Genomic DNA, 24809 nt, shown 5'->3' with positions numbered 1-24809 from the left:
AGGCGTTGTCAGTGTGTGTGACCAGTGGGTGTGGTCAGTGGGAGAACTCAGTGGGGTGTGGTCAGTGGGGGAATGGTCAGTTGGGTGGTAAGTGGGTGTGATCACAAGGGTGTGGGCATTGGTGTCTTGGCAAAGGGTATGGTCAGTGGTGTCTTGGTGAAGGATGTGATCAGTGGGTGTGGTCATTGCTGTGGTCAGTGGCTATGGCCAGTGACTAAGGTCAGTAAATGTGGTCAGTCGGGTAGTCGGGTGGGGGTGGTCACTTAGGTGGTCAGGGGTTTAGTCATTTGGATGTTGTCAGGGGTGTGGCCAGTGGTGTGGTCCATGGAAGTGGTCAGTGGGTACGGTCAGTGGATGTGGTCATTGTGGATGTTCAGTGGGGGTATGGACAGTGTTTGTGGTCAGTGGATATGATCAGCATGGTTTTAATTGGGGTGTGGTCAGTGGTTAAGGTCAGTGGGGATATGCTCAGTGGGGGTATGGTCAGTTTGGGAGTCAGTGGGGTGTGATCAGTTCCTGCAGTCAGTGAGGGTGGTCAGTGATGGTGGTCAGTGGGTGTGAGAGGTAGAGAGTGGTCACTGAGTGTGGTCAGTGGGTGTTGTTGGTGGATGTGGTCAGAGCATGTGGGCTGTGGTGGTGGTGAGTAGGAAACATTTGGTGGGGTGGGGGCAGTGGGTGTGGTCATTAGGGGTATGGTCAGTTGGGTGGTCAGTATGGTCAGGATGTGGTCAGTGCATGTGGCCTTTTGGGGTGGTCATTGGGAAAGTGCTTGGCCAAGGCAAAAGGAGGCTCCCTGTGTGCCCTGATCCCCTCTCCCTGAGCTCCTGAGAGCTCTGCAGCCCCTGCTGCCAGCCCATCTGCCCAGGCCAGCACAACAGCCCCGGCCTTGGGGCTCTGCAGAGCTGCTCCTGCTCCAGGCCCAGGGCCCATCCCAGAGCTGGGGCAGCCACAAAACTGTGCCCATTTCTACTCATTCCAGCTCTGATCAGGATGGATCCTCTGACACTTGTAGGATGCTGATGAATTTTACTGTTCCAGAGGCCTCTTCTTTCTTGAGTTCTTCAGTTCAGGAATTCAGCGGCAAAGACACGTAAACATTTCTGCAAAACACCCAAACAAGAAACACATCTGGGAATAATTTAAGTTTTCAATTCTTCTGTGGTTAATTAGAAAGATTTCAGATGTGTATTCCAGGTGAATATACTTTATTGGAAACAATGCAGAGAGAACTTTTGTATGGTTGTCTTTTCCTGTTTATAGAAGGATATAAGCAATGCCCAAAAAATACTGACCCACAGCAATGTTTAATGCAATATGAATAGATATGAAATTCAAGACCCTTCAGGGCTGACAATCAATAACACTTTGTCCCCACCCCCTTTCAAGCATTTCCCTCATCCAACCCCTCGGACTCCTATGGATCAGGAATGGTGTGGCCAGCAGGAGCAGGGCAGTTATTCTTCCCCTGTAGTCAGCACTGGTTGGGCAGCACCTTGAGTGCTGTGTCCAGTTCTGGGCCCTCCAATTTAGGAAGTAAGTGGAGGGGCTGGAGCATGTCCAGAGAAGGGCAAGAAGTCTGGTGAGGGATTTGGAACACAAGTCTTGTGATGAGTGGTTGAGGGAGCTGGAGTTGTTATCCTGGAGAAGAAGATCTTCAGAGGAGCAAGACAGTGTCAGGGAACAGGTTGGACTCTGTGACCCTCAAGGTCTTTTCCAGCCTTGCTGATTCTGTGATTCTCTGAAACCACCCCTGGTGCAGTTGCAGGATGAGCCCTGGGCCTCCTCTTCAGAAGGTCCAGCAGCCCAGGTCCCTCAGCTTCTCCACACAGACCCCAAAGCCCATCCTGTCAGTCCTGCAGAGCCTCTCCAGCCCCTCCTCACTGCCCAGAACAGGGAGCCCCACACCCAGACACACCAGCCCAGATGTGCCCCCCTGGCCTGTGGTGCCTCTGGCAATGGAGCAGCAGGAGGCACTGCATGACCCTGCAGACAATTCCTGAATTCACCTGTAGAATGATCTTGATTCTCAAGGGATGTTTGCATGATGCCCACTTAAGAACTGAAATGGGGAGGGGGATCAGAGAGGAAAGGGCAAACAGGGATGGACTATTTGTAGGCGAGGGAACAGGGTTGGACAGCAGGAAGAAATTAGTACCAGGAAGAGGAAAGAAAGTAAAGGTGAAGCAAAGGAAATGCTCAGGGCAGTTTGGGGGTGGCTGCCAATAATCTCTGGTTCTGATCAACAACATCTGCAGTGGGACAGCAAACTCACAGCTCATGAGAACAAGCTTTCTAGTTGACTGCAGAAGCCTCGACAAACCTGAGTGGTTTCCCTTGTGTCCCTCAGCCCTTGCTGGCCCCAGGGGCTGATGGCATTTGTGCTCACTCAGCTCCATCTCCCCACAGCAGCACCATGGGGGTGCTGATGCCTGCTCTGTGCAGTGCAAACAGGGGCTCCTGAGCCAGTGCTGCCGTGTCTGTGCCTGCAAGGATGTGGCACCTGTGTGAGCTGGGGGAGAGGCCAGGGCTGCAGAGGGGGGATGTTGTTGGCAGGTGCATGAGGACGCTCTGGGATGCTGCCCTGGGCTGTCCAGTGCAGTGGGGATGGATCAGCCCCTGCTCTGCTGCTCCTTGCCAGGGTGTCCCCCTTGCAGGGCCCTTGCAGAGCACCAGCCATGCTGTTTGCCCCCAGCCTGCCCACAGCCAGCCTGGGGCTGCTCATGGGGATTTTCTCTACTCAGCACTGGCCTGGCCAAGTGTTGTGGAGAGAGCCTGGCCAAGGAGCCTGGAGCCCCCAGGCCCTGCCCTGAGGCATCAGTGCTGCCCCAGCAGTGCCCATGGCCTGTCCCTGCTGCAGCCCCGGCACTGCCACCCCCAGGGCTGTGCCCAGCCCAGAGAGCACTCAGGCCCTGCAGCAACACGAGGGGCAGGAGGGCAGCGGGGCAGTGGCAGGGGAGCAGCACTGGCAACACCAAGTGCTGCTGCTGCAGCTGGGCACAGCTGCTGTGCCAGCACTGATCTGCCCCAGCTCTGCACACAGATATTGCTGCTGCAGCTCTAGAGAAGGGAAAAAATTGGGGAACTCTGGTGAAAACTTTGCTTGGAGATCCTTTAGTTCATTTATGGCCCCTGAGAGCACAGCCCCACGTTGTCATAGTCTATGGATACAGGGATGGTGGAGTGAAACCAAATGAGAAATGGCACAAACAATGACATTTCTTTATGGACAGTATTAAAAAGAGGTAAAACAAGGCAAAAGAACCTCCAAAATGGAGCCAAGAAGTATCAAAGGTGGCTTTTATTACAAGTGTTCTGCAGAAATTGGCTAGCAGTTTTTAGTTTCTGAAGCAGCCAGTCATCAGTGTCCACAGTGCAGCCCTGAGCTCCTGGTTCCTCAGGCTGTAGATGAGGGGGTGATGGATCTGCTGTTGGACATTGCTTTACTCTGAACATTGTGGGCTAATTATTTTTCAATGTTTAAAGAAAACATTGAGAAGCTGGACAAGTAGAATGAGAGATAACAGAGGGAGGATATGTGACAAATAAATCTCTGAATATACATTTAATTTATTTAAACACACACAGAGCATAATTCCAAATTTACGTAGTCTGTGAGTCAAGTTAGACAGTGAACTCAATAAGGGAAGATGACAAAATATGTAGGGTGAAAATAATCACAAGAGAAAAGTAGAAAAGCCTGTCCTCCTACTTGTAGCACTATACAAAGCTTTAGAAGGCAGGCTTGGAATGTAATATGTTACATTGAATGCGCTGCTGAAGAAAATAGAAATATTTTACCTTCAGAAAAGTATCCACGCCTAGCTTTCCTAGGGCATCCTTGAGCTCCTAGTTTCTCAGGCTGTATCAGGGCTGGAGGCACCACCAAGTACAGAACTGACAGGGCCACATCCAGACATGGGGAGGTGATGGAGGGGGGCTTCTTACAGTGCTTGTGAAAAGATTCACCAAAAACAGGTGAGGGAGGGGGCTGGAAAGGGCTCTGGCCACAGTCTGTGGCTACAGCAAAGGTGGAGATAAAAAAAATGAGAAAGGGTAGAAATAATGACGTTTATACATGGACAATATTTAAAACAGAAACAAAGGAGAAAAAACCCACAACAAAATCAACAAGAAATATCCAAGATGACTCTTACTGCAAGTGATTTGCAGAAATTGGCAAGCAGTTTACTGTTTCTGAACTCCTCCAGTCATAAGTGACCACACTGCAGCCTTGAGCTCCTGGTTCCTCAGGCTGTAGATGAGGGGATTCAGGGCTGGAGGAACCACTGAGTACAGAACAGACAGGGTCAGATCCATGGATTGGGAAGAGATGGAGGGGGGCTTTAGGTGAGCAAACACTGTAGTGCTGAGGAACAGGGAGACCACGGCCAGGTGAGGGAGGCAGGTGGAAAAGGATTTGTGCTGTCCCTGCTCAGAGGGGATCCTCAGCACAGCCCTGATGATCTGCACATAACTGAAAACAATGAACACAAAACAGCCAAATCCTAAACAAGCACTAACTGTAAGGAGCCCAAATTCCCTGAGATAGGATTTGGAGCAGGAGAGCTTGAGGATGTGTGGGATTTCACAGAAGAACTGGCCCAGGACATTGCCCTGGCACAGAGGCAGGGAAAATGTATTGGCTGTGTGCATGAGAGCATTGAGAAAGCCACAGGCCCAGGCAGCTGCTGCCATGTGGGCACAAGCTCTGCTGCCCAGGAGGATCCCATAGTGCAGGGGTTTGCAGATGGACACGTAGCGGTCGTAGCACATGACGGTCAGGATATAATACTCTGATGAAAGGAAAAACACAAAGAAAAAGAGCTGTGCAGCACATCCTGAGTAGGAGATAGTCCTGGTGTCCCAGAGGGAATTGTGCATGGCTTTGGGCACAGTGGTGCAGATGCAGCCCAGGTCAGTGAGGGCCAGGTTGAGCAGGAAGAAGAACATGGGGGTGTGCAGGTGGTGGCCGCAGGCTACGGCGCTGATGATGAGGCCGTTGGCCAGGAGAGCAGCCAGGGAGATGCCCAGGAAGAGGCAGAAGTGCAGGAGCTGCAGCTGCCGTGTGTCTGCCAGTGCCAGCAGGAGGAAGTGGCTGATGGAGCTGCTGTTGGACACTTGCTGTGTCTTGGCACAGGGATCTGTAAAAAGGTTAATCATAGAATAGTTCAGTTTGGAGAGAATTTAAATATCCCAGCACAGCTTGGTGGCACTTTCCCCCCACTGCCTGCCCAGGGCACTGCTGCCTGGAGCTGTCCCTGCCAGCAGCTGCTTCCCTCTGCTCAGGAATGGGCCCTACCAGTGCTGCCAGAGCCCAGCCCAGCCCTGTGGGCTCTGCTCTGCTCTGCAGACCCCTCCCACCACAGGGCACTGCCCAGGGTCAGCTCAGCCTCTGCAGGCTCTGATGGCAATGTCACAGCAACAATGAGGAGGCTGGAAAAGCGACAGTGATGCTGCCTGTAAGGGACCTTGTGCTGATTTCTCCCTTCACCTTGTTTATTACGATGTAGAGATTTTTTTGTTGTTAATTTTTGTCAACCTGAACTGAGAGATGAATATCAGTGCGCTATTTCCCATCCAGGCAACCCAGAACAGTAGATTTAATAACAGCTCCTGCCTTGCTGTGCTCCCTGTATAATCTAATTCAAAATACTCTGGAGTTAAATGTCATGCTAGAGTCATGACACATGAATCCTGAACAATGCAGCATCCTCACCACACAAGGAGAACACTTCCAAGCCTTACCAGCTATCTCCTTCCACCCAGACTTTCTCCCCCAGTGCTGTGAGCAGCTCCCAGGGCTGGCTGAGAGCTGTCCCTGGCTGGCATCAGAGTCCCTGCCCCAGCACAGTGCCCTGGGCTGCAGGACCTGGACACCCCTGGCTGCTCTACACAAGAGAGAATCATAGAATGTACTCACAGAGTCTGTAGGCATTGGGATGTTCCAGCTTCAGGAGATCACTCCAGGAGCTGCAGCTGCCTTGTCCTGCAGCCAGAGGCTGCCTGTGTCAAGGTCTGGGATTGATTCTGCCCCAGTCACTTGTGAGCATCTTCCCAGCCCTGACTGATAGAAGCTCTCTGTGCCTCTGTGCTGTGCCTGGGGTGGCTGCAGGCAGTGCCCTCAGCCCTTCTGGGCTCTGAGAAGAGCTGCTAATCAAGAGAAATGTGCTTTTGAAGCTCTTCTTAATAGCTAGAATGGCCCTCTGTGGCAGGAGCCTGGCCCAGCTCAGCAGCACAGACACAGCACAAGGACTTTAATGACACTCTTGGGGTTTGTGCTTATGCCCTGAACATCAGTCCCTGAGAGGGAGCTGGAGAAACCTCTCAAGAACTCCAAGTCAGAAATAAACTCCGAAGTTTCTTCAAGTTTTAATGGGTCTCACTGATGGACACAACTGAGAAAGCGTCCCCAGGTTCTAGTTAGAGCAGGAGAGAAACCATGTCTTGGTGGCCTAGGGCACAGCAGGGACTGTGCCACCAAGGGCTCTGAGGAGACACCTTGTCCTGAGACACTGGGGCCTCCTGGCACAGCCCCAGCAAGGCTGGCCACTGTCACCCCTTGTCCTGATCTCAGCATGCCCCCCACATCCCAGTGGCCTCAGGGATCTGCTGGGACCAGTCCCTGAAGAGCCTTGGTCAGGAATGGCCCTGGGGGCTCCTTCATGCTTCCAAGGACTGCAGGTTTTTCAGAAGGCTTTGGGTTTTGCTTTTGCCTTGCAGTCTCTGAGAGCTTTGTGCAATCATGATCTCCAATTATCTGCTTTACTTATTCCCTTGAAAACCCTTCTCAGTAACAACACTCAGTGGGATCCATTAATGCTTTGAGACACTTTGGGGTTTTTTTCTGACTTGGACTCCTGGAAAGGTTTGTCAAGTCTCCTCTCAGGCCCTCAGGTTCCAAGGCTCAGCACCAAATGCACCACGGGGCTCATTGGGATCAACAAGTCCTGACAAACTATGGCTGTGCCTTGATTTCCCTCTGGTCTGGTGCAGTTCATTAGGAATGTTTCCTAATAGAGTTAAGGAGAAATATTTCAAAGAGCTTCTAAGAAATGCACATTCCTATTTTAAAGGATGTCTTTTATTCCTGTTCACTTTAGAGCAGAGGTGATTGCAGCATTCTGTGATTGATGTTAATCCAGGGTCTTTCCTCAGGAGGTTTCGTCAGATCAGAAAAGCTGTGCCTTGAGATCTGACTCAGTTTGGACAACCTTCCTGCACATTCCCCAACCTCCTCCTGTTTGTCCACACTTACCTGGGGCCTGCTTTGTTTGGAGAGATGTTGCACACAGCCAAAAAGAAGTTTTCCCCCTTTTTTTTTCCTCCCTTTTTTAAGCAATCTAAAACTCTTGAATTTCCTCATTCAAAAAAGACACTTTCAATTAGTGTGGCAGCCGAAGCTGTAGGAGGTTCCCCTTCCCCAAGGCAGAACCCTGCAAGGAATGTTTGAGATCTTTGCACTTCTTCGTTCCCTGAGACCATGAAGTGTCACAAAGACCCCTTGGTTCCATGAGGTTCCAGACTGTCACAGTAGATATTTGGGTCCATGGGGCCCCATGGTGTCACAATGCTCTTTTTGGTTCTGAATTATCAAAATTACCAATTACCATTGGGCCCCATGCAAGGAATTTTTTTGACCTTTGGGCTCCTTGATTCCACAAGGCCTTTTTTGTCACCATGGACTCTTGGTTCTGTGAGGTTCTATGCTGTCACAATGGAGATTTGTGTCCATGGGTCCCCACAGTGTCACAATGCTCTTTTTGCTTCCATGAGACCTTGATCTGTCACATTGACTTTTGGTTCCTTGAGATTCTGTACTCTCAACAATGGTCTTAGTGTCACAACAAACCCTTGGTTCCATGAGATTCTTGAGTGTCAAAATGGAATCCTTGGTTCCAATTGGCCCTGCAGTGTCACCATGGTCTCCTTGGTTCTATTCAGTGGCCATTCAGTGTCACAATGGCCCATAGGTTTCATAAGGCCCCACAATGTCACAGTGGACCTTTGGTTCCATGTGTTCTCCCCAATGTCACAAGAGTTTTCTTGGATTCACAGTGTCAAAATGGTTCCTTGGCTTCACACAGCCCCGCTGTGTCACAATGAACTCTTGGTTCCATTAAACCCTACAGTGCCACAGGGATTTCCTTGGTTCCATGAGGTTCTGTAGTGTCACAATGGACGTTTGGTTCCATGTTACCCACAGGGTCACAGTGGTCTCCTTTTCCCTGTGGCACCCAGCAGAATATCCCACTGGCAGGACTGAATGCCTGGGAAGAAAGAGGAGAAGCAGACATTTGGAGTCATAGTTTTTGTCTTCCCAGGTCACAGTGCCATGGGGTGGGGCCCTGCTGTTCTGGAGGTGGCTGAACACTGGCCTGCCCACAGAAGGGGGAAAAGACAACAACCTCTGTCCATGGAGCTGTCACAGCAGAGAGGTCAGGCTTGAGAGGAATGTTGCATTTGTCTTTGCAAACAAGCTGTGGATATCTGTTGGTAGATAGAGTTAGCACTAAGAGGTAAAAGAAACAACGGGAGGCATTCCACTGATTGATGAATGGGAAAAGATGAATTCTTTTACAAAAAAACTGTAGGTTTGCTGGTAAATGAAATTGGATATCGGAAGATGAAAGAAGCAATGGGGGGGGCGGGGGGGGGATGGAAGCTATGAATTATGTAAGAATTAAAAATTAAAAGGGAGGGTTACACATTAGAGAGGAATCTCAGGCATCAGGTGTTCCAGGAAGTCTGGGCTTCTTAAGTACCTCAGCCACTGGGGAAAGAGAGAGGGAAATGCGGCAAGGAAAATAGGATAAAAGGGAGGCTGTGTCCTCCAAAAATTTGAGAGATCCCAGGTCAATGTGCCATGGCCTCTCCCTTTATTCGAATAAAGCAAAAAGGACTCCTCTGTCTCCTTTTTGGACTTAAACCTCTGGTGTTTGTGGATTCATTTTCCTTACAGACTGAAGGCTGGGCTTAAAAGACTGTCACCAGCACAGGAAACATCCATCTGAGAAGAAAGATATGTGTTACTGTCTTTACAAATCATTTGATGGGTGAAGGGATTGGTGTTACAACCTTTGAAATGGGTCATAATGTTTCTACTGACTTTGGGCAGCAGGTTTGTTACCAGGCCCACACAGCTTGGCTCCTGAAACAGACAAGGGTCCGCACAAACCTGAACTTCTAAATTTGGGGGGAAATTCCAGGTTCAAGGGGGAATATGGGGTACACAGGTTGGGAAGACTGTACCTTCCTAGTACCTTTGGCAGTGGGTAAAGGAAGAGGGCAAGGTGTGGCCAGGAGTTTAGGATAAAGGGAGGCTGCACCCTCTGAAAGCTCGAGAGAGAAAGCACGGTGGGTGTGTACCCAGGTGAACTCTCATCCTTTATTCAAATGAAGTTGAAGGTGTGCTCTGTCTCCTTTTTGGACATAAACCTGTGATGCTTATGGATTTTCCTGACAATGACAATATGAAATCTCATGGAACCAAGTGTCCACAGTTTCATGGCGCAGCCTCATGGAGCGCTGGAGACCATAACGTCACAATGGGAACACATGGAACAATGGCTCCATAGCAACACTGCAGGGCCTCATGAATGCAAGAGATCCTTGTAAATGGATGGAATGGAAATTCATGGAACCAAGTGCTCACTGTTTTACAGCAAGGCCTCATGGAATGATGGATACCATTGTGTTGCAATGGAAACACATGGCACAAAGGCTCCACTGTGACCCAGAAGGGCCTCGTGGAATGCAAGAGATCATTGTGATGCACTGGAAACCCATGTAACCAAGGCTCTGTTGGGACAAACCTGGGCCTGATGGAACCAAGGAGACCACTGTGATGAAATGGAATCTCAAGAAACCTTGGGTCAATCATCAGGCTCTCATAAAACTAAGTAGAACATTGTGACACAATGGATTCTTATGGAACCAAGACCCCATTGTGACACCACAGCCTGATGGAAACCCAGTGCCACTGGGACACGCCTAGCCTTGGAGGAAGCAAGTGTCCACTGTGACACAGCACAGCCCCATGAATCACAGGAGAGCACAGTGACACCATGTAATCTTGGGGAACAAAATGTTAATTGTAAACAGAGCAGGGACTCATGGAAGCCAGGAAACCATTGTGATGCTGCACTTTGTCACAATGGGGCCCTGCTGTGTGAGTATCCATTTCCCCACAATCTGCTGGGTCCCATGAGGCCCTACTGTGTCTCAATGTCCCCTTGCTTCCACAAGCCATGGTACGGTCCCAATTACCCCTGGGTTCCATGAGGCCATGATATTTTCAGAATTGACTCTTGCTTCCATGAGATTCCATTGCATCACAATGGTCCCCATGTTTCCATGAGACTGTGCTGTGTCACAAAGGACACTGGATTTCACAAGAGCTGGCCATGTCCCAAAGGCGAAAGGGTTCCAGGAGGCCGTGCCGTGTCACAATTGACTGCTGCTTCCATGAAATTCCATTGTAACACAGAGCTCTCCCACACCCCATGCGGCCTTGATCTGCCACAGTGGTGTCTTGTTTCTACTATACCTGTCAAAATTTTCCTTGCCCTTGTGGTCCATCTGGCCCCTCTCTGTCAGAATTGACCTTTGATTCCATTGCATTACAACACTCCCTATGTTTCCATGACCTGCCCTGTGTCTCAACGGACACTGGATTCCACAAGAGCTGGCAGTGTCCCAGTGGCTCTTGTCTCCTATTGTCACGGTCTGCCCAAATCAAGACCGAGTCGCAACTGGTTCTTTTATGGATTTCGGAGCGCAAAAGACACAGCAGGGACAAAACCAGTTTACTTCTACAGAAATGCACTTTATTTAGTGCCAACCAAAATGCGATAGTGGGGGGGGGAGAGAGAGAGAGAGAGAGAGAAAAGGGGGGGTCGGGATTATAGCTACCAAGACGGGCAGACGAATCCTCGTGGAGCAGCCAATAGATGTCTGTTGCCGTCTGGGGAGATCTCGGGGGTCTCCTCTGAGAAAGTCACTTTTATAGTCCTTTCCCAAAGCGAGTGGCTTCTGGCCAAAAGGTGGGAAGATTTATGGACTATTGTATGTGGAGATTGTTACGCGGGGGAACAGGTGGAAACAGGACGCTTCAAGGCACATCAGACCATCTTTGTCGTCATGAACACACACTGGGCAGCCCATACTGACCAGTCCATTGTTCTTCCATCTGTGGGAGCTTTGTTGAGTCAGCGCCCCGTGACTAGTTGTCATGAGAAACCAGTCCTGGTAGGCATCACCTGCGGAACAGTCACTTGGCGTTCCTCCCATCCCTGGCCAGCGCAGGCCTCAGGCGAGGGTCGTTGGGCAGAAACAGACGAGAGGCTCACACGGACTCTCACATCACCCCGTGACCAATGAGCGTCACTGAGAAACTCCATCAGCATCATGTTGTGACCTTGTAGCATCTTCAGGACCCACCCTTGGTAGCACATCCTGGGAATAGGAAAAAGGAAAATAAAAAACCAGGGATAAGAAGGAGAGGGAAAAGGAAAAGGAAAAGGAAAAGGAAAAGGAGAAGGAAGGAAAATAAACAGGAAAATAGTGAAAAATAATCACAACAAAATTGATTAAAATAAATTTTCAAACAAATCACAATAATATTAACTAAAATATCTTTTAAACAATAAAAATTAATCAATAAAATAACATCCAAACAATTAAAATTCAAACAATTAAAATTCAAACAATTAGAACAAAATCAATGAAATAATATTTAAACAATTAAAATTCTAACAATTAGGATCAAAACCAAATCAATAAAATGACATTCAAACAATTAAAATTCTAACAATTAGAATCAAAATTAATTAATAAAATAACATTTAAACAATCAAAATTAAAACAAATCAGTATAATATGTTCTATGATTAAAACAATTATTTTCCAAAACCATCTTAATCAGAAGATTAACATTACTAAAACTGATCATACCAATCATAACCACTAACAAACAATTTTAATCAGTTTGCTGTTAAAGGCTTGAGTTTTACTGCTCTTGTAATTTGTCTGGTGTCAATAACTTTAGGGGTATCTTTAGCAGATGGAGTAGTGATCAAATTATGTGCTTCCATTGTTGATGCCAATTGTGTGAGCTGTTTTACCATTCTCCAATTCAGGATGTATAGAATGACTGACAAAACAAAGCTGATTAAAACCAAAATCAAAAGCCCAACAATGGGATGACACAATTTGTTTAGGATGCCGGTAGCAGTAGGTGACCATCCAAAAAGAGTATCCCACCACCTGGGTTCAGCATCCCCTTTTACCCTTTCTAAAACCTGATGTATTTCTTCCACATCGTGATGAACTGTCACCAGGGTCTTCTGCCCATTTTTCTTGATTTTTTCCAAGATTCCAATTAAGTCCTGGTGAAGCAACAATTGTTTAATCAAAGTGAGGTTCATCCCGATGGGAGCAGGCACTAACTGATGACTCAGTGTAAAATTGGATTGCAAAAGGTGATAAGACATAACCGGAGCAGTATGGGAAAAGCCACAGCCCATGATCGTGGTAAAATTACAAACACAAAAATTTAAATGATTTTTTAGATCCACTGTTACATTTTCTACAAACACTAAGTTGTAAGCAGTTCTTATACACACACATCCATTTCCTATGTACACCAGCACTGTTGCAGGAATCTCATCAAGGTGTATTTCAAAATGACAGATATTTTGCTCTGTGTTTAAACAGATGTCTTGGGCCACAATGGCATTGCTTTCACAAATGAAACCCAGTTGCTCCCGAACAACACAAGATTCCAAATTAACAGTTTGCCATTTCTTACCAATTTGACGGGCCCATTCTCTATGCTCCAAAGGATAGAGAATAATTCCATTGTGATTGAATCCTAATGCAATGATGGGGTGTATCAAATGCACTGAAGCGTTGCGTATTGTCAACACAAAGGCTGTGGCTGTGTTTGTGCTGGGGTTGTAGGTAAAGTTTACCAAATTCCACCAGGACTGAAACTTCCTTTCAAAATCATTAGCATTGTCCCAAATTGTTGTCTGGATTTCAGTAGGGAAGATGCCTTCTTCCCCTTCCCTTATAATTGAGGCAACAACTGTTTGCATCCAAAGCTGTGCCTGGATACAGCTGAGGGCTAAGGAGATGTTGTTTTGAGCAGTACCAAAAGCATCAATTATCAATTTGTGATCATTTACATTTGCCTTTTCCCAATTTGGTAAAATGTTTGATAATAACCACTGTTGCATCCCCAGGGCTGTTGAAGAGGACTGCAAAGGTTGTTTCAATTTGGTCAGGTCTCTGGTGGTGGCAACCAATTTGTTCATTAATACCTCTGAATCAATGCTATTTAAAATTCCCAATCCTGTTCCCACAACACCGGTTATGTGCCTTGCTATGCATTTTTTGGAAGGAATCTGCTTCCACAGCCAGGTGGTCCACCCCTGAAACGAACTTTGTAAAATAGTTTAACATTTTGGCTGAATTTCTGAAACATTGTTCTGCATTGGCAATTTGACTTGTTTAAAAGACCATGCCGAATTAAACAGTATTTGCTGTTGGCCAGTTTTCTGAATTACCCAAGGTCCAATTTAAAAAATTTTCAGGCTCAGTATAACCGGTGGTTGGGTAGTAGGTGTTCCAACATTAACATTGAGTTCCCCTTTATATTTTGTATTGTTTTTCCCACACATAATTTTTTGGGGGAAATTGTACAAAAGTTCAATTTTGATTTTGAACCTTCACAAAATAAAACAAAGCTGTAAGGTCCTGTGCCATAACTGTATATAGGTTTGATGAGGGATTCAGCAATTAATTTTCATGTTCCATGGTGTTATTCTGTGAAAAGGAAACACAACAGAATCTGCCACAAAGAGGCAGGAGGTTAAAATGATGGAACTATGCGGACAGAAATTCTGTTAACTTCCCAGTCATTTTGCTGAAAAGAAGGAAGCCACCGTGTACCTCCTTTAAACACAGCATAAGAGTCAGTGTAGTTGCAAACAAGAGAGGCACTCTGCACTTCAAGCTGGAAAACACCCCAAATAACCATCAGCACCCCAACCCAAGAGTCACCCCATCCCCCAGCAATAATTTGTTCAGCAGAAGCATTAGTGAACAAAGAATTAGTGAACAAGATTGTTTGGGGGAGAAAGCAGAGGCTACTTTAATTACTGAGGCAGGTCTGTCATTGCTGTTGCCCAAGTTCTCAGTTTCTGTTATTGCCAGATTTTTTACAGTTCCTTTTCTGGGCCACCCCATCGCGGGGGGGCAATCGCAGTAGTGGCTGTCTTCCAAAACTTCACTTCCTGAGAAGGTTTTTGAATTTTCCTTGAAGAAATCTTCAAACCAAGGCTTTCTAGCCTTTTCTGTTGCACATCCCTCACTTCTTCTTTTTCTTCTCCTCTTATCAATACATCATCTATGTATTGGTACACAGCTACAGTGTCAGGTTTGGGTTTTTGGATTGGCCATACAGGGGAGTTTTGCAAGTCTTGTATAACCGGTTTGATCTCTTCTTTGGCACAAGAGGGAAGAGGGTATTGTTTTACATTTACAGGTAATTGCATAGGTGATTTATGGCCAGCAGTGAATTTTATTTCATGTATAATTTGCAAGCAGGCAACTTTTTGAATGTTTTCTAAGAGTTGGTCTGGGGTGCCAGTTATGGCTAGAGGATCACCTCTTTCTAGGGGGCTAAGTCCCCCAGCCCAGTAGGCTGCATGCTGTGTCAGAGACCATGGAACATGAGTGTTTCCAGTTGTTAAGAAAACTCCAGGCCCCCAGTACTCACTGGCTTCTTGTTCACTTAATTTAATTTGATCTCCTCCAGTGAGTGAAACTCCAAAAACATACTCAGTCTCAGATTCTTGTGGGAGACGTGAGTATTCTTTCTTTAATTTGGCCAATTCAGTAGCAGTGTATGGTATTTCTTTGGAGGTTATGTGGGGGTCAAAATCCTCCTTGTTCAGGTATCTATATTCCGTTTTATCAAGAGGTCTTATTTTAGAGCAGCAATTTTCCCCACTATTTTGTACATGTACTAGTTCTCTCTGTGGGTATATCTGCTTTATGTGATATGTTTCCTTTTCTTCTGTTTTATTAGGTGTATCTGCATGTTGTGAGGCATGTGATAGTTGCAGCAAATAGTTGTGGTTTCTTTCCTGCTCTAGTTGGTTTTGCAGAGTTTCTATTTGATTTGTTTTCTGTTCTAGTTGGTTTTCCAGAGATTCTACCTGATTTGTTTTCTCCTGTAATAGTTTTTGCAAAGTTTTCACCAGGTTTTGCAAGGAGTCTATCACTTCAATTTCCTCATTCACTCATTTAAAATGAGATTCTACAGCAGCTGAAAGACAAGTGCCTAGAACTGTGCAAAGTGTGGTTTTATTTTTCTTGCTCAGTTTGAATTTTGTTTCATGTTGCAAAGAATGTATTCTATCAATCACATTTTCTAAATTAAACCAATTACTCTGTGCCCAGTCTTTCCCCCCTTGGGAGGGTATGGCATTATACTTAGCTAGTAAAGCATAAAATGCAGCTTTATCATTTTCAGACATTTTTATGAAGGGACCAAAACCACTCTCAGGGAGACGCACTTAAAGTTACACAAAAAGCACAGCTGAAACTGTGAATCCCTTCTCTTCCCTGGAGCGGGTGAAGAGACACACTACTTGGGAGGTACTAACTTAACTACAAAAACCACTTGTCTCTTCACGATCCCAAGTAGTCAAAGACAACAACTAAACAACAACAATAACAATATTCTGTGAGTTACAATTATGTGCAAGGGGAAAAAAACACTTCAGGGAGGTCATCCCTAACACCCAGACTTCTGCTGGGGACAACCCCCTCTCTTCCCTGGGTGGCTGAGGGGACCAAAGTGCTTGGGAGGTTCTCTTTAGTTGCACAATGGTTGTCTCCTCAACTACACCAAGCAGCAAACAACAAAAAACACAAGTCCCATCTTTTGCTCAGTTGAGATCCTTTCAAAAAAATTCTCCGATAACTGAAACGGAGTTGATTATCCACCTGGGTCTGTGTGCAGATTGCAGGAAGAACCCAATACCACCTCCCTTGCTTTCTAACACTGTTCAGTTCTTATGGTACTGACAGGCTAGGTGTGGCTGAAATGGCACAGGTCTTCCCCTGGTACAAAGTGCACAGAAAACCCCAACTCCTCCAGTATCGGGAATCCAATTGCCGACTACGCCAAATAATGTCACAATCCGCCCAACCCGAGCGGGAGTCGTGACTGGTTCTTTTATGGATCTCAGAGCGCAAAAGACACAGCAGGGATAAAACCAGTTTACTTCTACAGAAATGCACTTTATTTAGTGCCAACCAAAATGCGATAGTGGGACAGAGAGAGAGAGAGAGAGATTGAGAGAGAGAAAGGGGACTCGAGATTATAGCTACCAGCACCCCGTGACTAGTTGTCATGAGAAACCAGTCCTGGTGGGCATCACCTGCGGAACAGTCACTTGGCGTTCCTCCCATCCCTGGCCAGCGCAGGCCTCAGGCGAGGGTCGTTGGGCAGAAACAGACGAGAGGCTCAGATGGACTCTCACACCTTGGAGAAGGCTTGAACAATTAAAGCATTAAAGTGAAACAGATATAAAACAAGAATAAAAGTTTGCAGTTTAAGAAAAAATATATTTTAAGCAAACAGAAATATGTAATTTGTAAGCAAAGCAATATATTAAATAAGATAATAAAATACTTTAAATTTAGTAAGAGAACCTGTTATAAAGTCAGTCAAAATTTTTAGATATATTCATCTCAGTTTGTGAAGTGTTATATGATTGACTGAAAAATGACTCATTTTGGCAAAGCCGTGAAAGGCAAAGCAATAAATGATTGGTATAAAAAGACACTAGCAAGCTTTGTAGAAGTATTTGATTGGCTAAAAACTAACATAAGGCATTATAACTGAGAATGAGGCAGCTTCTGTTAGAGCGTTGGATATAGCACCATTAATATCTCACCATTCTATGAGACTGATGCCATAAGGCAATAAACCATCTTTTACAATATCTCTCATTTGCCCTGTTCCTCATAGTATTTATATCCCAATACTGTGGTACCAAGGAGACCCCTGTGACACAGGCCTCATGGAAGAAAGAGGTGCCCGTTGTGACACACCAGGGAATCGTGCAGACAAGAGGCCATTGTGACACTTCATAATGGAGACTGTTGAGACACTGCAGTCTTGTGGAACCATGGGGCCATTATGTCATTGTGCAATCCTAGGGAGCCAAGGAAAGCATTCTGACACTGCAAGGCCTCATGGAAACAAGGGACCATTGGGACACTGTGAAGCCCCATGGAAACAAGAGGCCAGTGTGGCACAGCTGAGCCTCATGGAACCGAGGATCCAATATGACACTCCCATTGTGACACTACAAGGCCCCATGGAAACAAGGGAACAGGTAACAGGTCTGTTTGGCTTGGCCTGACTGGTCCAACTTCCCTTGGCATGTTGAGGGTCTTTTCTCATGTGCCCCTGAAACACTGGGGCCCTGGGCTTTCTTTCAAAAGGAAAATAATTGCCCTTCTGACTCAAGCATCCATGCCCAAAGTGGGATTCCCCCTTCAAAATTCCCAATATCCAGGGATTGCTCCTACACAAAAGCTGCCATTAGCAACAAGTCTGGCTGCCCTTGTCTACCTGGGGACCAGGTCTCACCTGCCTTCAAACCCTGGGGCTCAGTGCTTTCCTTCATATGGAAGAGAAACATCCCTCTTGGCACAGGCACCTATGGCCAAACTAAGTACTTTCCCCCCAAAATTCCTATCCCTAAGAGTTTCTCTCAGACAAAAGTTGCCAGGACACATAGGTCTGGCTGACCTTGGCCTCTGGTGGTCACCTCTATTCTGTCCTGAAACACTGAGGCTCCATGCTTTCCTTCCTGTGGAAAAGAACCATCCTTCTTCTCTAGGTGCCCACAGCCAAAATTGGGATTCCACCTCCAGAAGTCCTATATCCAAAGATTTCTCCTACACAAAAGCTGCCATTACAGACATGTCTGGCTGGCCTTGGCCTCTGATGTCTGCAGTTCATTAACCCCTGAAATACTGGGGCTCTGTGGTTTCCTTCCTGTGGAGACCATCGTGACACTTTGGGGACGCCATGGAATCAAGGCACCATTGTGAAACTGTAGGGCACAATGAATCAAAGGGATCATTGTAAAACTGCAAGGTAACAAGGATCTAAAGGACCATTGTGACACTCTGGGGACCCTGTTGAACCAAAGACATCACTGTGATACTGCTGGGCCACATAGTCGCAGGGGGGCCAGTGTGCAGCAGCAGGGCTGTGTGGAACCAAGAAGCCATGGTTGCATTACAGGGCCTTGTGCAGCTAAAGCACCGTTGTGATCCTACAGGGCACCGTGGATCCATGGAGACTACTGTGGCATTGCAAGGCCCCGTGGAATCATGGAGACCATTGTGACACTGTGGGACCCCATGGAACCAAAGGGAAGATGGAACAGGTCTGGCTCATTTGGCCTCCCATGGACCACCTGGCAGGTCTGGCAGATCCTGGCATGTTGAGGGTTGCTTCTCATCAGTCCCAGGAGCACTGGGACCCTGTGCTTTTCTTTCTATGGAAAAGAAACCTCCCTCCTTCCTGATGAGCATGGCTGAAATTGGACTTACCTTAAAAAATTCCTTGTATTCAAGGATTTTTCCCAGACAAAAGGTGTCAGCACAGCCTCTGGTGGTCACCTCTCATCTAGTCCTGAGACACTCGGGCACTGCTTCTTTCCACCCATGGAAATGAACCAAACTTCTCGTCCAGGGGCCATGACTAAAATTGTGATTTGGCCTCCAAAATTCTATCTATGCAAGGATTGTTCCCATACAAAAGTAGCAAGAACAAACAAGACTGGCTAGCCTTGTTCTTCTGCTAAATTCCTTATACTACTAGGAGAATGTTTTCATTTGCCAACACCTTGGAGAGGGCCCAGAGACATCCCAAGGTGGGGTTTGGCGGCTGCAAGAACATGATTACTGCATAGGGGCAAAGGAACTCTGTGCTCAGTGGAGTGGAGTCTGAGGACAGCTGATGAGAGACCTGGGAGAGATGGATGGATTGCTTCAGAGATGGTGGATCCTTTTGTCATAGCAGAGAACAACTGGAGAAACAAAGAATTGCTGTTCTCAGCACCAGAGACACCTTTCCCTGCTTTGTCCCCACCTGGCATCAGTGCCTCCAGTGTTCTGCTCTAACTGAGACCTGAGGACACTTTCTCAGTTCTGGCCCTCACTGGGATCTAGTTAAATATGAGAAACTTCAGTGCTTCAATCTCACTTGGAGCTCTTGAGAAGTTTTTTGAGCACACTCTTTTAGGTACTGAATCTGATGCAAACAGCACCAAAGCCCTGAGAGGGTGATTCAAGTCCTTGTGCTGTGCCTGTGCTGCTGAGCTGGGCCAGGCTCCAGCACAGAGGCAGCTCCTGGCAAGGGCAGCGCTGCAGAGAGACAGCTCTGCCCAGGAGCAGCTCCTGTGACAGCCCAGCAGGGCTGGGGCACTGCCAGGGCATGGCAGGGACACGAGCAGGGCACAGGCAGAGCTCACAGTGCTCAGCACTGGCAGGGGCTGTGTCATGTCCCAGAGGGGGCTGTGGCACAGCAGCACCTCTGTGGCTGTGTCATGGAGCCAGAGAGCAGCTGTGATGTCAGAAAGGGGCTGTGTGACAGCACAGGGTGGGTTGTGTGAGGTCACAGATTGGGCTGTGACATCACAGAACAGGCTGTGATATTGCTGAGTGGGCAATAGTGACAGCACTGGACGGTTGTGTGACACCATAGAGAGGGCAGTGAGGTCACAGAGGAGACTGTGCCATCATAGAGGGTGGCTCTGTGATATCAGACAGCAGACTGTGACATCACAGAGCAGCTGTGTGATGTCCCAGAGAAGGCTGTGGCATCAGAGAGCGTGTTCTGCCATCACAGGGTGGCTATGTGACATCAGGGAGGGGCTGTGACATTCTGGAGCAGGATGTGACATCACAGAATGGCCGTGTGACATCCCAGAGCAGATTGTGTGACATCACAGCAATGACTGTGACTTCACAGATCACAGAGGCTGTGTGACATCACAAGGCAATGTTACATCACAGGGGTTGTGTGACATCACTGGGAACTGTATGACATCACAAAGATTGTGTGACATCACAGAGTGCTGTGTGACATCACATGGGTTATGGGACATCACAGGGCTGTGTGACATCACAATGACTGTGTGACATCATAGGGTGCTGTATGACATCACAGGGGCTGTGTGACATCATAGGGTGTTGTGTGTCATCATAAGGTTCTGTGTGACATCACAGGGGCTGTGTGACATCATGGGGTGTTGTGCGACATCATAGGGTGCTGTGTGACATCACAGGGTGCTGTGTGACATCATAGGGTGTTGTGTGACATCCCAGGGCTGTGTGAGGTCACTGGGGAGGTCACTCTGTCCCGTTCCCCCCTCACAGTCCAATGCTGCTCGTGCACAGTCGGTCCCCTGTCCCCCCAGGTCCCCCCGCCCCCCATGCCGCAGCCTCCCCCAGAGGATGTTCCATGAGATCGACCCCAGAGCCTGACGCGGGGACAGGGGCCGGGTCCTGGGGGTGGCACAGGGGGACATGGACCCCCCGGCAGCGTCCCCGTGTCCCAGGGCCAGAGCCTGGGCCAGGGCTCCTTCACCCTGTTATGAGCCAGGGGCTGAGAGCATTTGAAAAATCCCCAGCACAGGATCAGCAAAAACCAGATTTAATATTGAGCTGCAGCACTGTGATAAATGATCTCCCCTGAAGGTTGTAAATAAGGATTGTTAGAGAGTTGGAATTGTCACTTACCTTATCATGTGATACACTGTTCTGTATGACCCCAGTTCATTCTTTAATCCGGTTGTTGTATTCCCTTCCTTAAATCCAGTTTGTTGTATTCCCTGTTCCAGTTTGTTCCCTGTTACTTCCCACTTCTCCCTCTCCCCTGCCTCATTTCTGGCCTGGCTGCTGCTGCTCCCCTCCTGTCCATCAATTGAAAGAACGCGCCCAACATGTAAAATCGCAAAGCTCCCGAAACACCACTCTTCAGGGGAGTTCCCTTGAAGAGAAAAAGCCCCTGGAACAGCGAGCCAATACAAGATTCGGGAACTCTCCGGACACCATACAGTCAGCTACGGGACTAACTGCTAAAAATTGCCTTCGTCCTCCAGTTGTGAGCTCACCATCTCATGAAAAGCGACTTAACATACAAACAGCCCTAAACAACTCGAGACACAATAAGTCCATGGGCACTCTTATAAACCTGCAACCCTCCTCCCATTCTGTGAGTGTTCCCAGGGCGTGGGGGGGTACTTATTTTTGGGTGTAGCCAGGCAGCAGTACCACCATATGAATGTTCCCTTAGCTTCTCTGCTGCTTTTAGTAATAAAGAGTTCCGTAGTTAAAGGCTTCGGTTCTGGTTATTTTTAACTTCGGGATCACGGGACTCCCATTCCCGGCCGGCCCTGGGCACCTCACCCCCAGGCCTCCCTTTCCTGGGAAACCCGACCTGGGCACGGGGCTCTCCGGCCGCTCTGGGATTGATGATCACCCACAGCAAAGGGAGAGAACAGGAGAAAGCGAGAGAAGGAGATTGGCAATCAGGGCTCGCAGTGGCAGCGCCCAGTCCTGCTCCGCCGGGGCTCGGAGCCGCAGCGCAGGAAAAAATGGATCCGCGGCTGGCGGTGCTTGCCCCGCTTTGGGCCGGAGGCGGCGGGTTGCAGGCAGAGCTGGAGCGCAGGCCCCGGGAGCTGAGCACAGCCCGGCCCGGGGGTCCCGCAGGGCGCGGCCGAGGAGGGTCCCGGGGGATCCCGGGAGGGGATCCAGGGGAATTCCCGGGAATTGCCCCGTGCCCTCCCCCCGCGCTCCTCTGACGCTGTGGCTTTTGCCTTCCGCAGCCGGCGGCAATGCCGGGATCTGCCCGGCGACCGGTGACGCCTCTGAACACTCGGGCTGCCATTGGCTGACAGGAAAGAGCGGGGCCAATGGCGGGGCCGGAGGCTGCTCAGGGGCGGGGCCGCAGCCGAGCAGCGCCATGGCTCCAGCGCTGGGGCTGGGGCGCTCCTGGGGGCCCCGGGGGGCGGCCAGAGCTGAGGGGGGACCCCCGGCCCCGGGACTCTTTGATCGCCCATTCCGGAGCACGGAGAGGCCCCTACACCCACATTCCCGGGCGCCTTGATCCCCCCGAACCCCCATTCCCGGCCATGCGCTCCACCCTGCACCCCCTTATCCGGCACCAGTAACTCCGCACCCCTTTCCCGGCCATCCCGCCTCTCCCAGCCCGCAGAGTCCCCTTCTCCTTGACCCAGAGACCCCCTGCACCCCTATTCCTGCCTTTCCCAGCACCCAGCCCCTCCTTCCCTCAACACCGGGGACACCCTTGACCCCTATTCCCGGCCATCCCGGCTTTCCCCACCCTGTGCTGCAGGTGGGGACACCGGGGACCCTTGGAGCTCCCTTTGCTGGATACAGGGAACCCCTGCTACAGGTGATTTCCGCCTGTGCCTTCCTGTCCCACGGCAGCATCCGCGGATCCCATGGGCTCGCCAAGGATGGCCGGGAATTCCTCTCCTTCCAGCTGCGATCCGGGACATTCGTGGTGGCCGCCGGCGCTGCCCAGGTCACCAAGAGGTGCTGGGAAACTGAGGAGATCGAGGCTGAGGAATTCACACATGACCTGGGGCACACCTGCCAGGAATGGCTCTGGAAATATGGCAGGGATGAAACCAGAAGGGGAAGAAACCCATGGAAGTTCCCTCCTGGAGTGCTCTGCCTGGAGTGTTCTGTGCAGTGAGCAGACAGTGAGAAACACGCCTAGGCTGTCACTCATCACAGTTCTCAGGGTTTTGGGTGAGATGCTTGCAGGAGATCCAGCACTGAGTGGAGTTCAGGGAGGTCCCTTAGCATTTGGGGTCCCCTGGGATTTGCAGAGAACTCCCCGGTCCCCCCAGGATCTCCCTGAACACGCTGGCGCTGCCTGAGCGCAGTGAGAAGGTTCATACCCGGCACGGGGTCCCAGCTCTGTCACCGGCATCGCCCAGGTACCCCCAAAACCTCCTGGGAACCCCAAACCCCCGGGGCTCCGCTGCCCGAATCAACAGGAATGGTGTTGCACTTTTAAGTGCAGTTTCAGTGTGGCTTCCAATTGACGGCTCTTTAAAGCAGCGATGGTAGAGACAATCCCTAAAATCCACCCTGGGGACAAAACATCCCCTACAGTGGGTTGTAGAGGGGCTCTCCTACAAATGTCACTTTAAGCCACCATGATCCCCCTTAAAAGGGGCCTTTGGGGCTGCGGCCGGACAAACACCTTAAAATGGAGGGGAAAAAGCACCCTTGCAGTGGTGGGATCCCCCCCAAAAACCATAAAAAGAGAAAAACTCCACTTCAAGTGCACCTGAAGAGCCTTAAACGCCCTCACAGAGGGACAGGATCCCTTCCTGTGCCGGGGCCGCTCCGAGCCGGGAACTCTCCCGTTCGCTGCACTCGGGGGAGCCCCGAACGACGACGGGTCCTGGGCTGAGCCCCCCACTCAGCCAGGGCTGCGGAGGGAACTGGGGGGGCCGGGCCGGGGCTTGGGGGTCCAGGGGTTAACTGGAGGACCCTCAGTTTGTCCCACTTCCCGCTGTCCCCCTTCTCCCACCGCTTTCTCATTTTCTCCTTCAAAAGTCCACTCCCCCCAGCCGGCTTTGGGGGTCACGGGGCCTTTTCCCTTCGTGTCCTGGCCCGGCCACGTGGCCAGAGGGCCGGAGGAAGGGGAGGAGGAGGAAAAGGAGGAAGAGGAGAGACAGAGGAGGAGGAAGGATAAGGAGGATCGAGAGGAGGCACCACGTGCGTTCCCCGCTCTCTGTATCCGCAGCTCCTTCGCCCCCAGACCATCGCCCCCCACATCCCGCAGGTGCCCAGGGAGGGGGAGCTCGCACCAAATATCCTGGGTGGGTTTTTTGAAGGGGGGAGGGGTATTTGGAGCTGACACGAAATATATTTGGGGCTCCCTGTTTCATTCTTTCTGCCGGTGTGGGCGGCGCGATGTTTGGAGCTTGCAGCGCTCCCGAGCCGAGCCGCAGATGCCCCTCGGGGGGACATCGGGGGGTCCCCGGGAGGTGTTTTTGGGGGTCCCGGTGGCGGTGGTGGCAGAGCAATGGCCGAGCACCGCAGCCGCTCTCGCAGGTGTCCCCTGGGCTCTGTGGCGCCGCGGGGACAGAGCCCGGGGCCGGGGCTGGGTCCCTGCTGCCAGCAGGGCGCTGCCCAGGCTCCAAACGCTCCTGCAGCTCTGGCAGCCTCGGGGCCGAGCCCATCCCTGGGGAGCCTGGGCAGTGCCCTGCACCCTTGCCAGAAAATCCAGCCTAAATCCCACCTGGCACAGCTCCAGCCGCTCCCTGGGTGCTGTTCCTGTGCCAGGGTAAAGACACAGGATCTAGGCCTCCATTATTAATTAAATTTTATCATGAGTGTATTCTTAAATTATTATTCTTACTCTTACTCTTTTTGTTCTTACTACTATTTTTTTTCCCTCTTCTTTTATGTACTGTAATGTTCTTTATATTATTCTATCTCTACGCCCAGGACAGGAGGGCAGTGCCACAGGGCCACCAGGGCTGAGCCTCCTGCTGCACGGAGCTGCTCCTCATCTCCCTCAGTGCTCGGGCCGTGGCCTCAGGCAGGGACAGCGGAACAGCCCCCGCAGCGCCCGCAGCGCCCGCCTGGAGCGGGAGGGACGTTTCCTGGGGGCACACGGCTGCCCATGGAGGGCCTGGGCGGGAGAAGCCGCGTGTCCC

The 24809-nt window shown here is 49.6% G+C and overlaps 1 protein-coding gene across 1 annotated transcript in view; it reads right to left on the bottom strand.

Annotated features, from left to right (window-relative positions):
* Positions 1–4185: 4185 nt before the first annotated feature.
* LOC306816026 (olfactory receptor 14A16-like) overlaps positions 4186–24809 on the bottom strand; it is a gene marked incomplete at both ends in the record, with an annotated part of 44079 nt that continues 23455 nt past the window's right edge. The window contains one exon of the mRNA XM_079332526.1: positions 4186–5141. Coding sequence (XP_079188652.1) covers positions 4186–5141 — 956 coding nt within the window. The remainder of the gene's footprint in view (positions 5142–24809) is intronic.

The sequence above is a fragment of the Erithacus rubecula genome (assembly GCF_903797595.1).
Source record: "Erithacus rubecula genome assembly, contig: scaffold_340_arrow_ctg1, whole genome shotgun sequence".
NCBI lineage: Eukaryota > Metazoa > Chordata > Aves > Passeriformes > Muscicapidae > Erithacus > Erithacus rubecula.
Note: the sequence above shows the minus strand (reverse complement) of the source record. Positions and strands in the feature narration are given on the sequence as shown.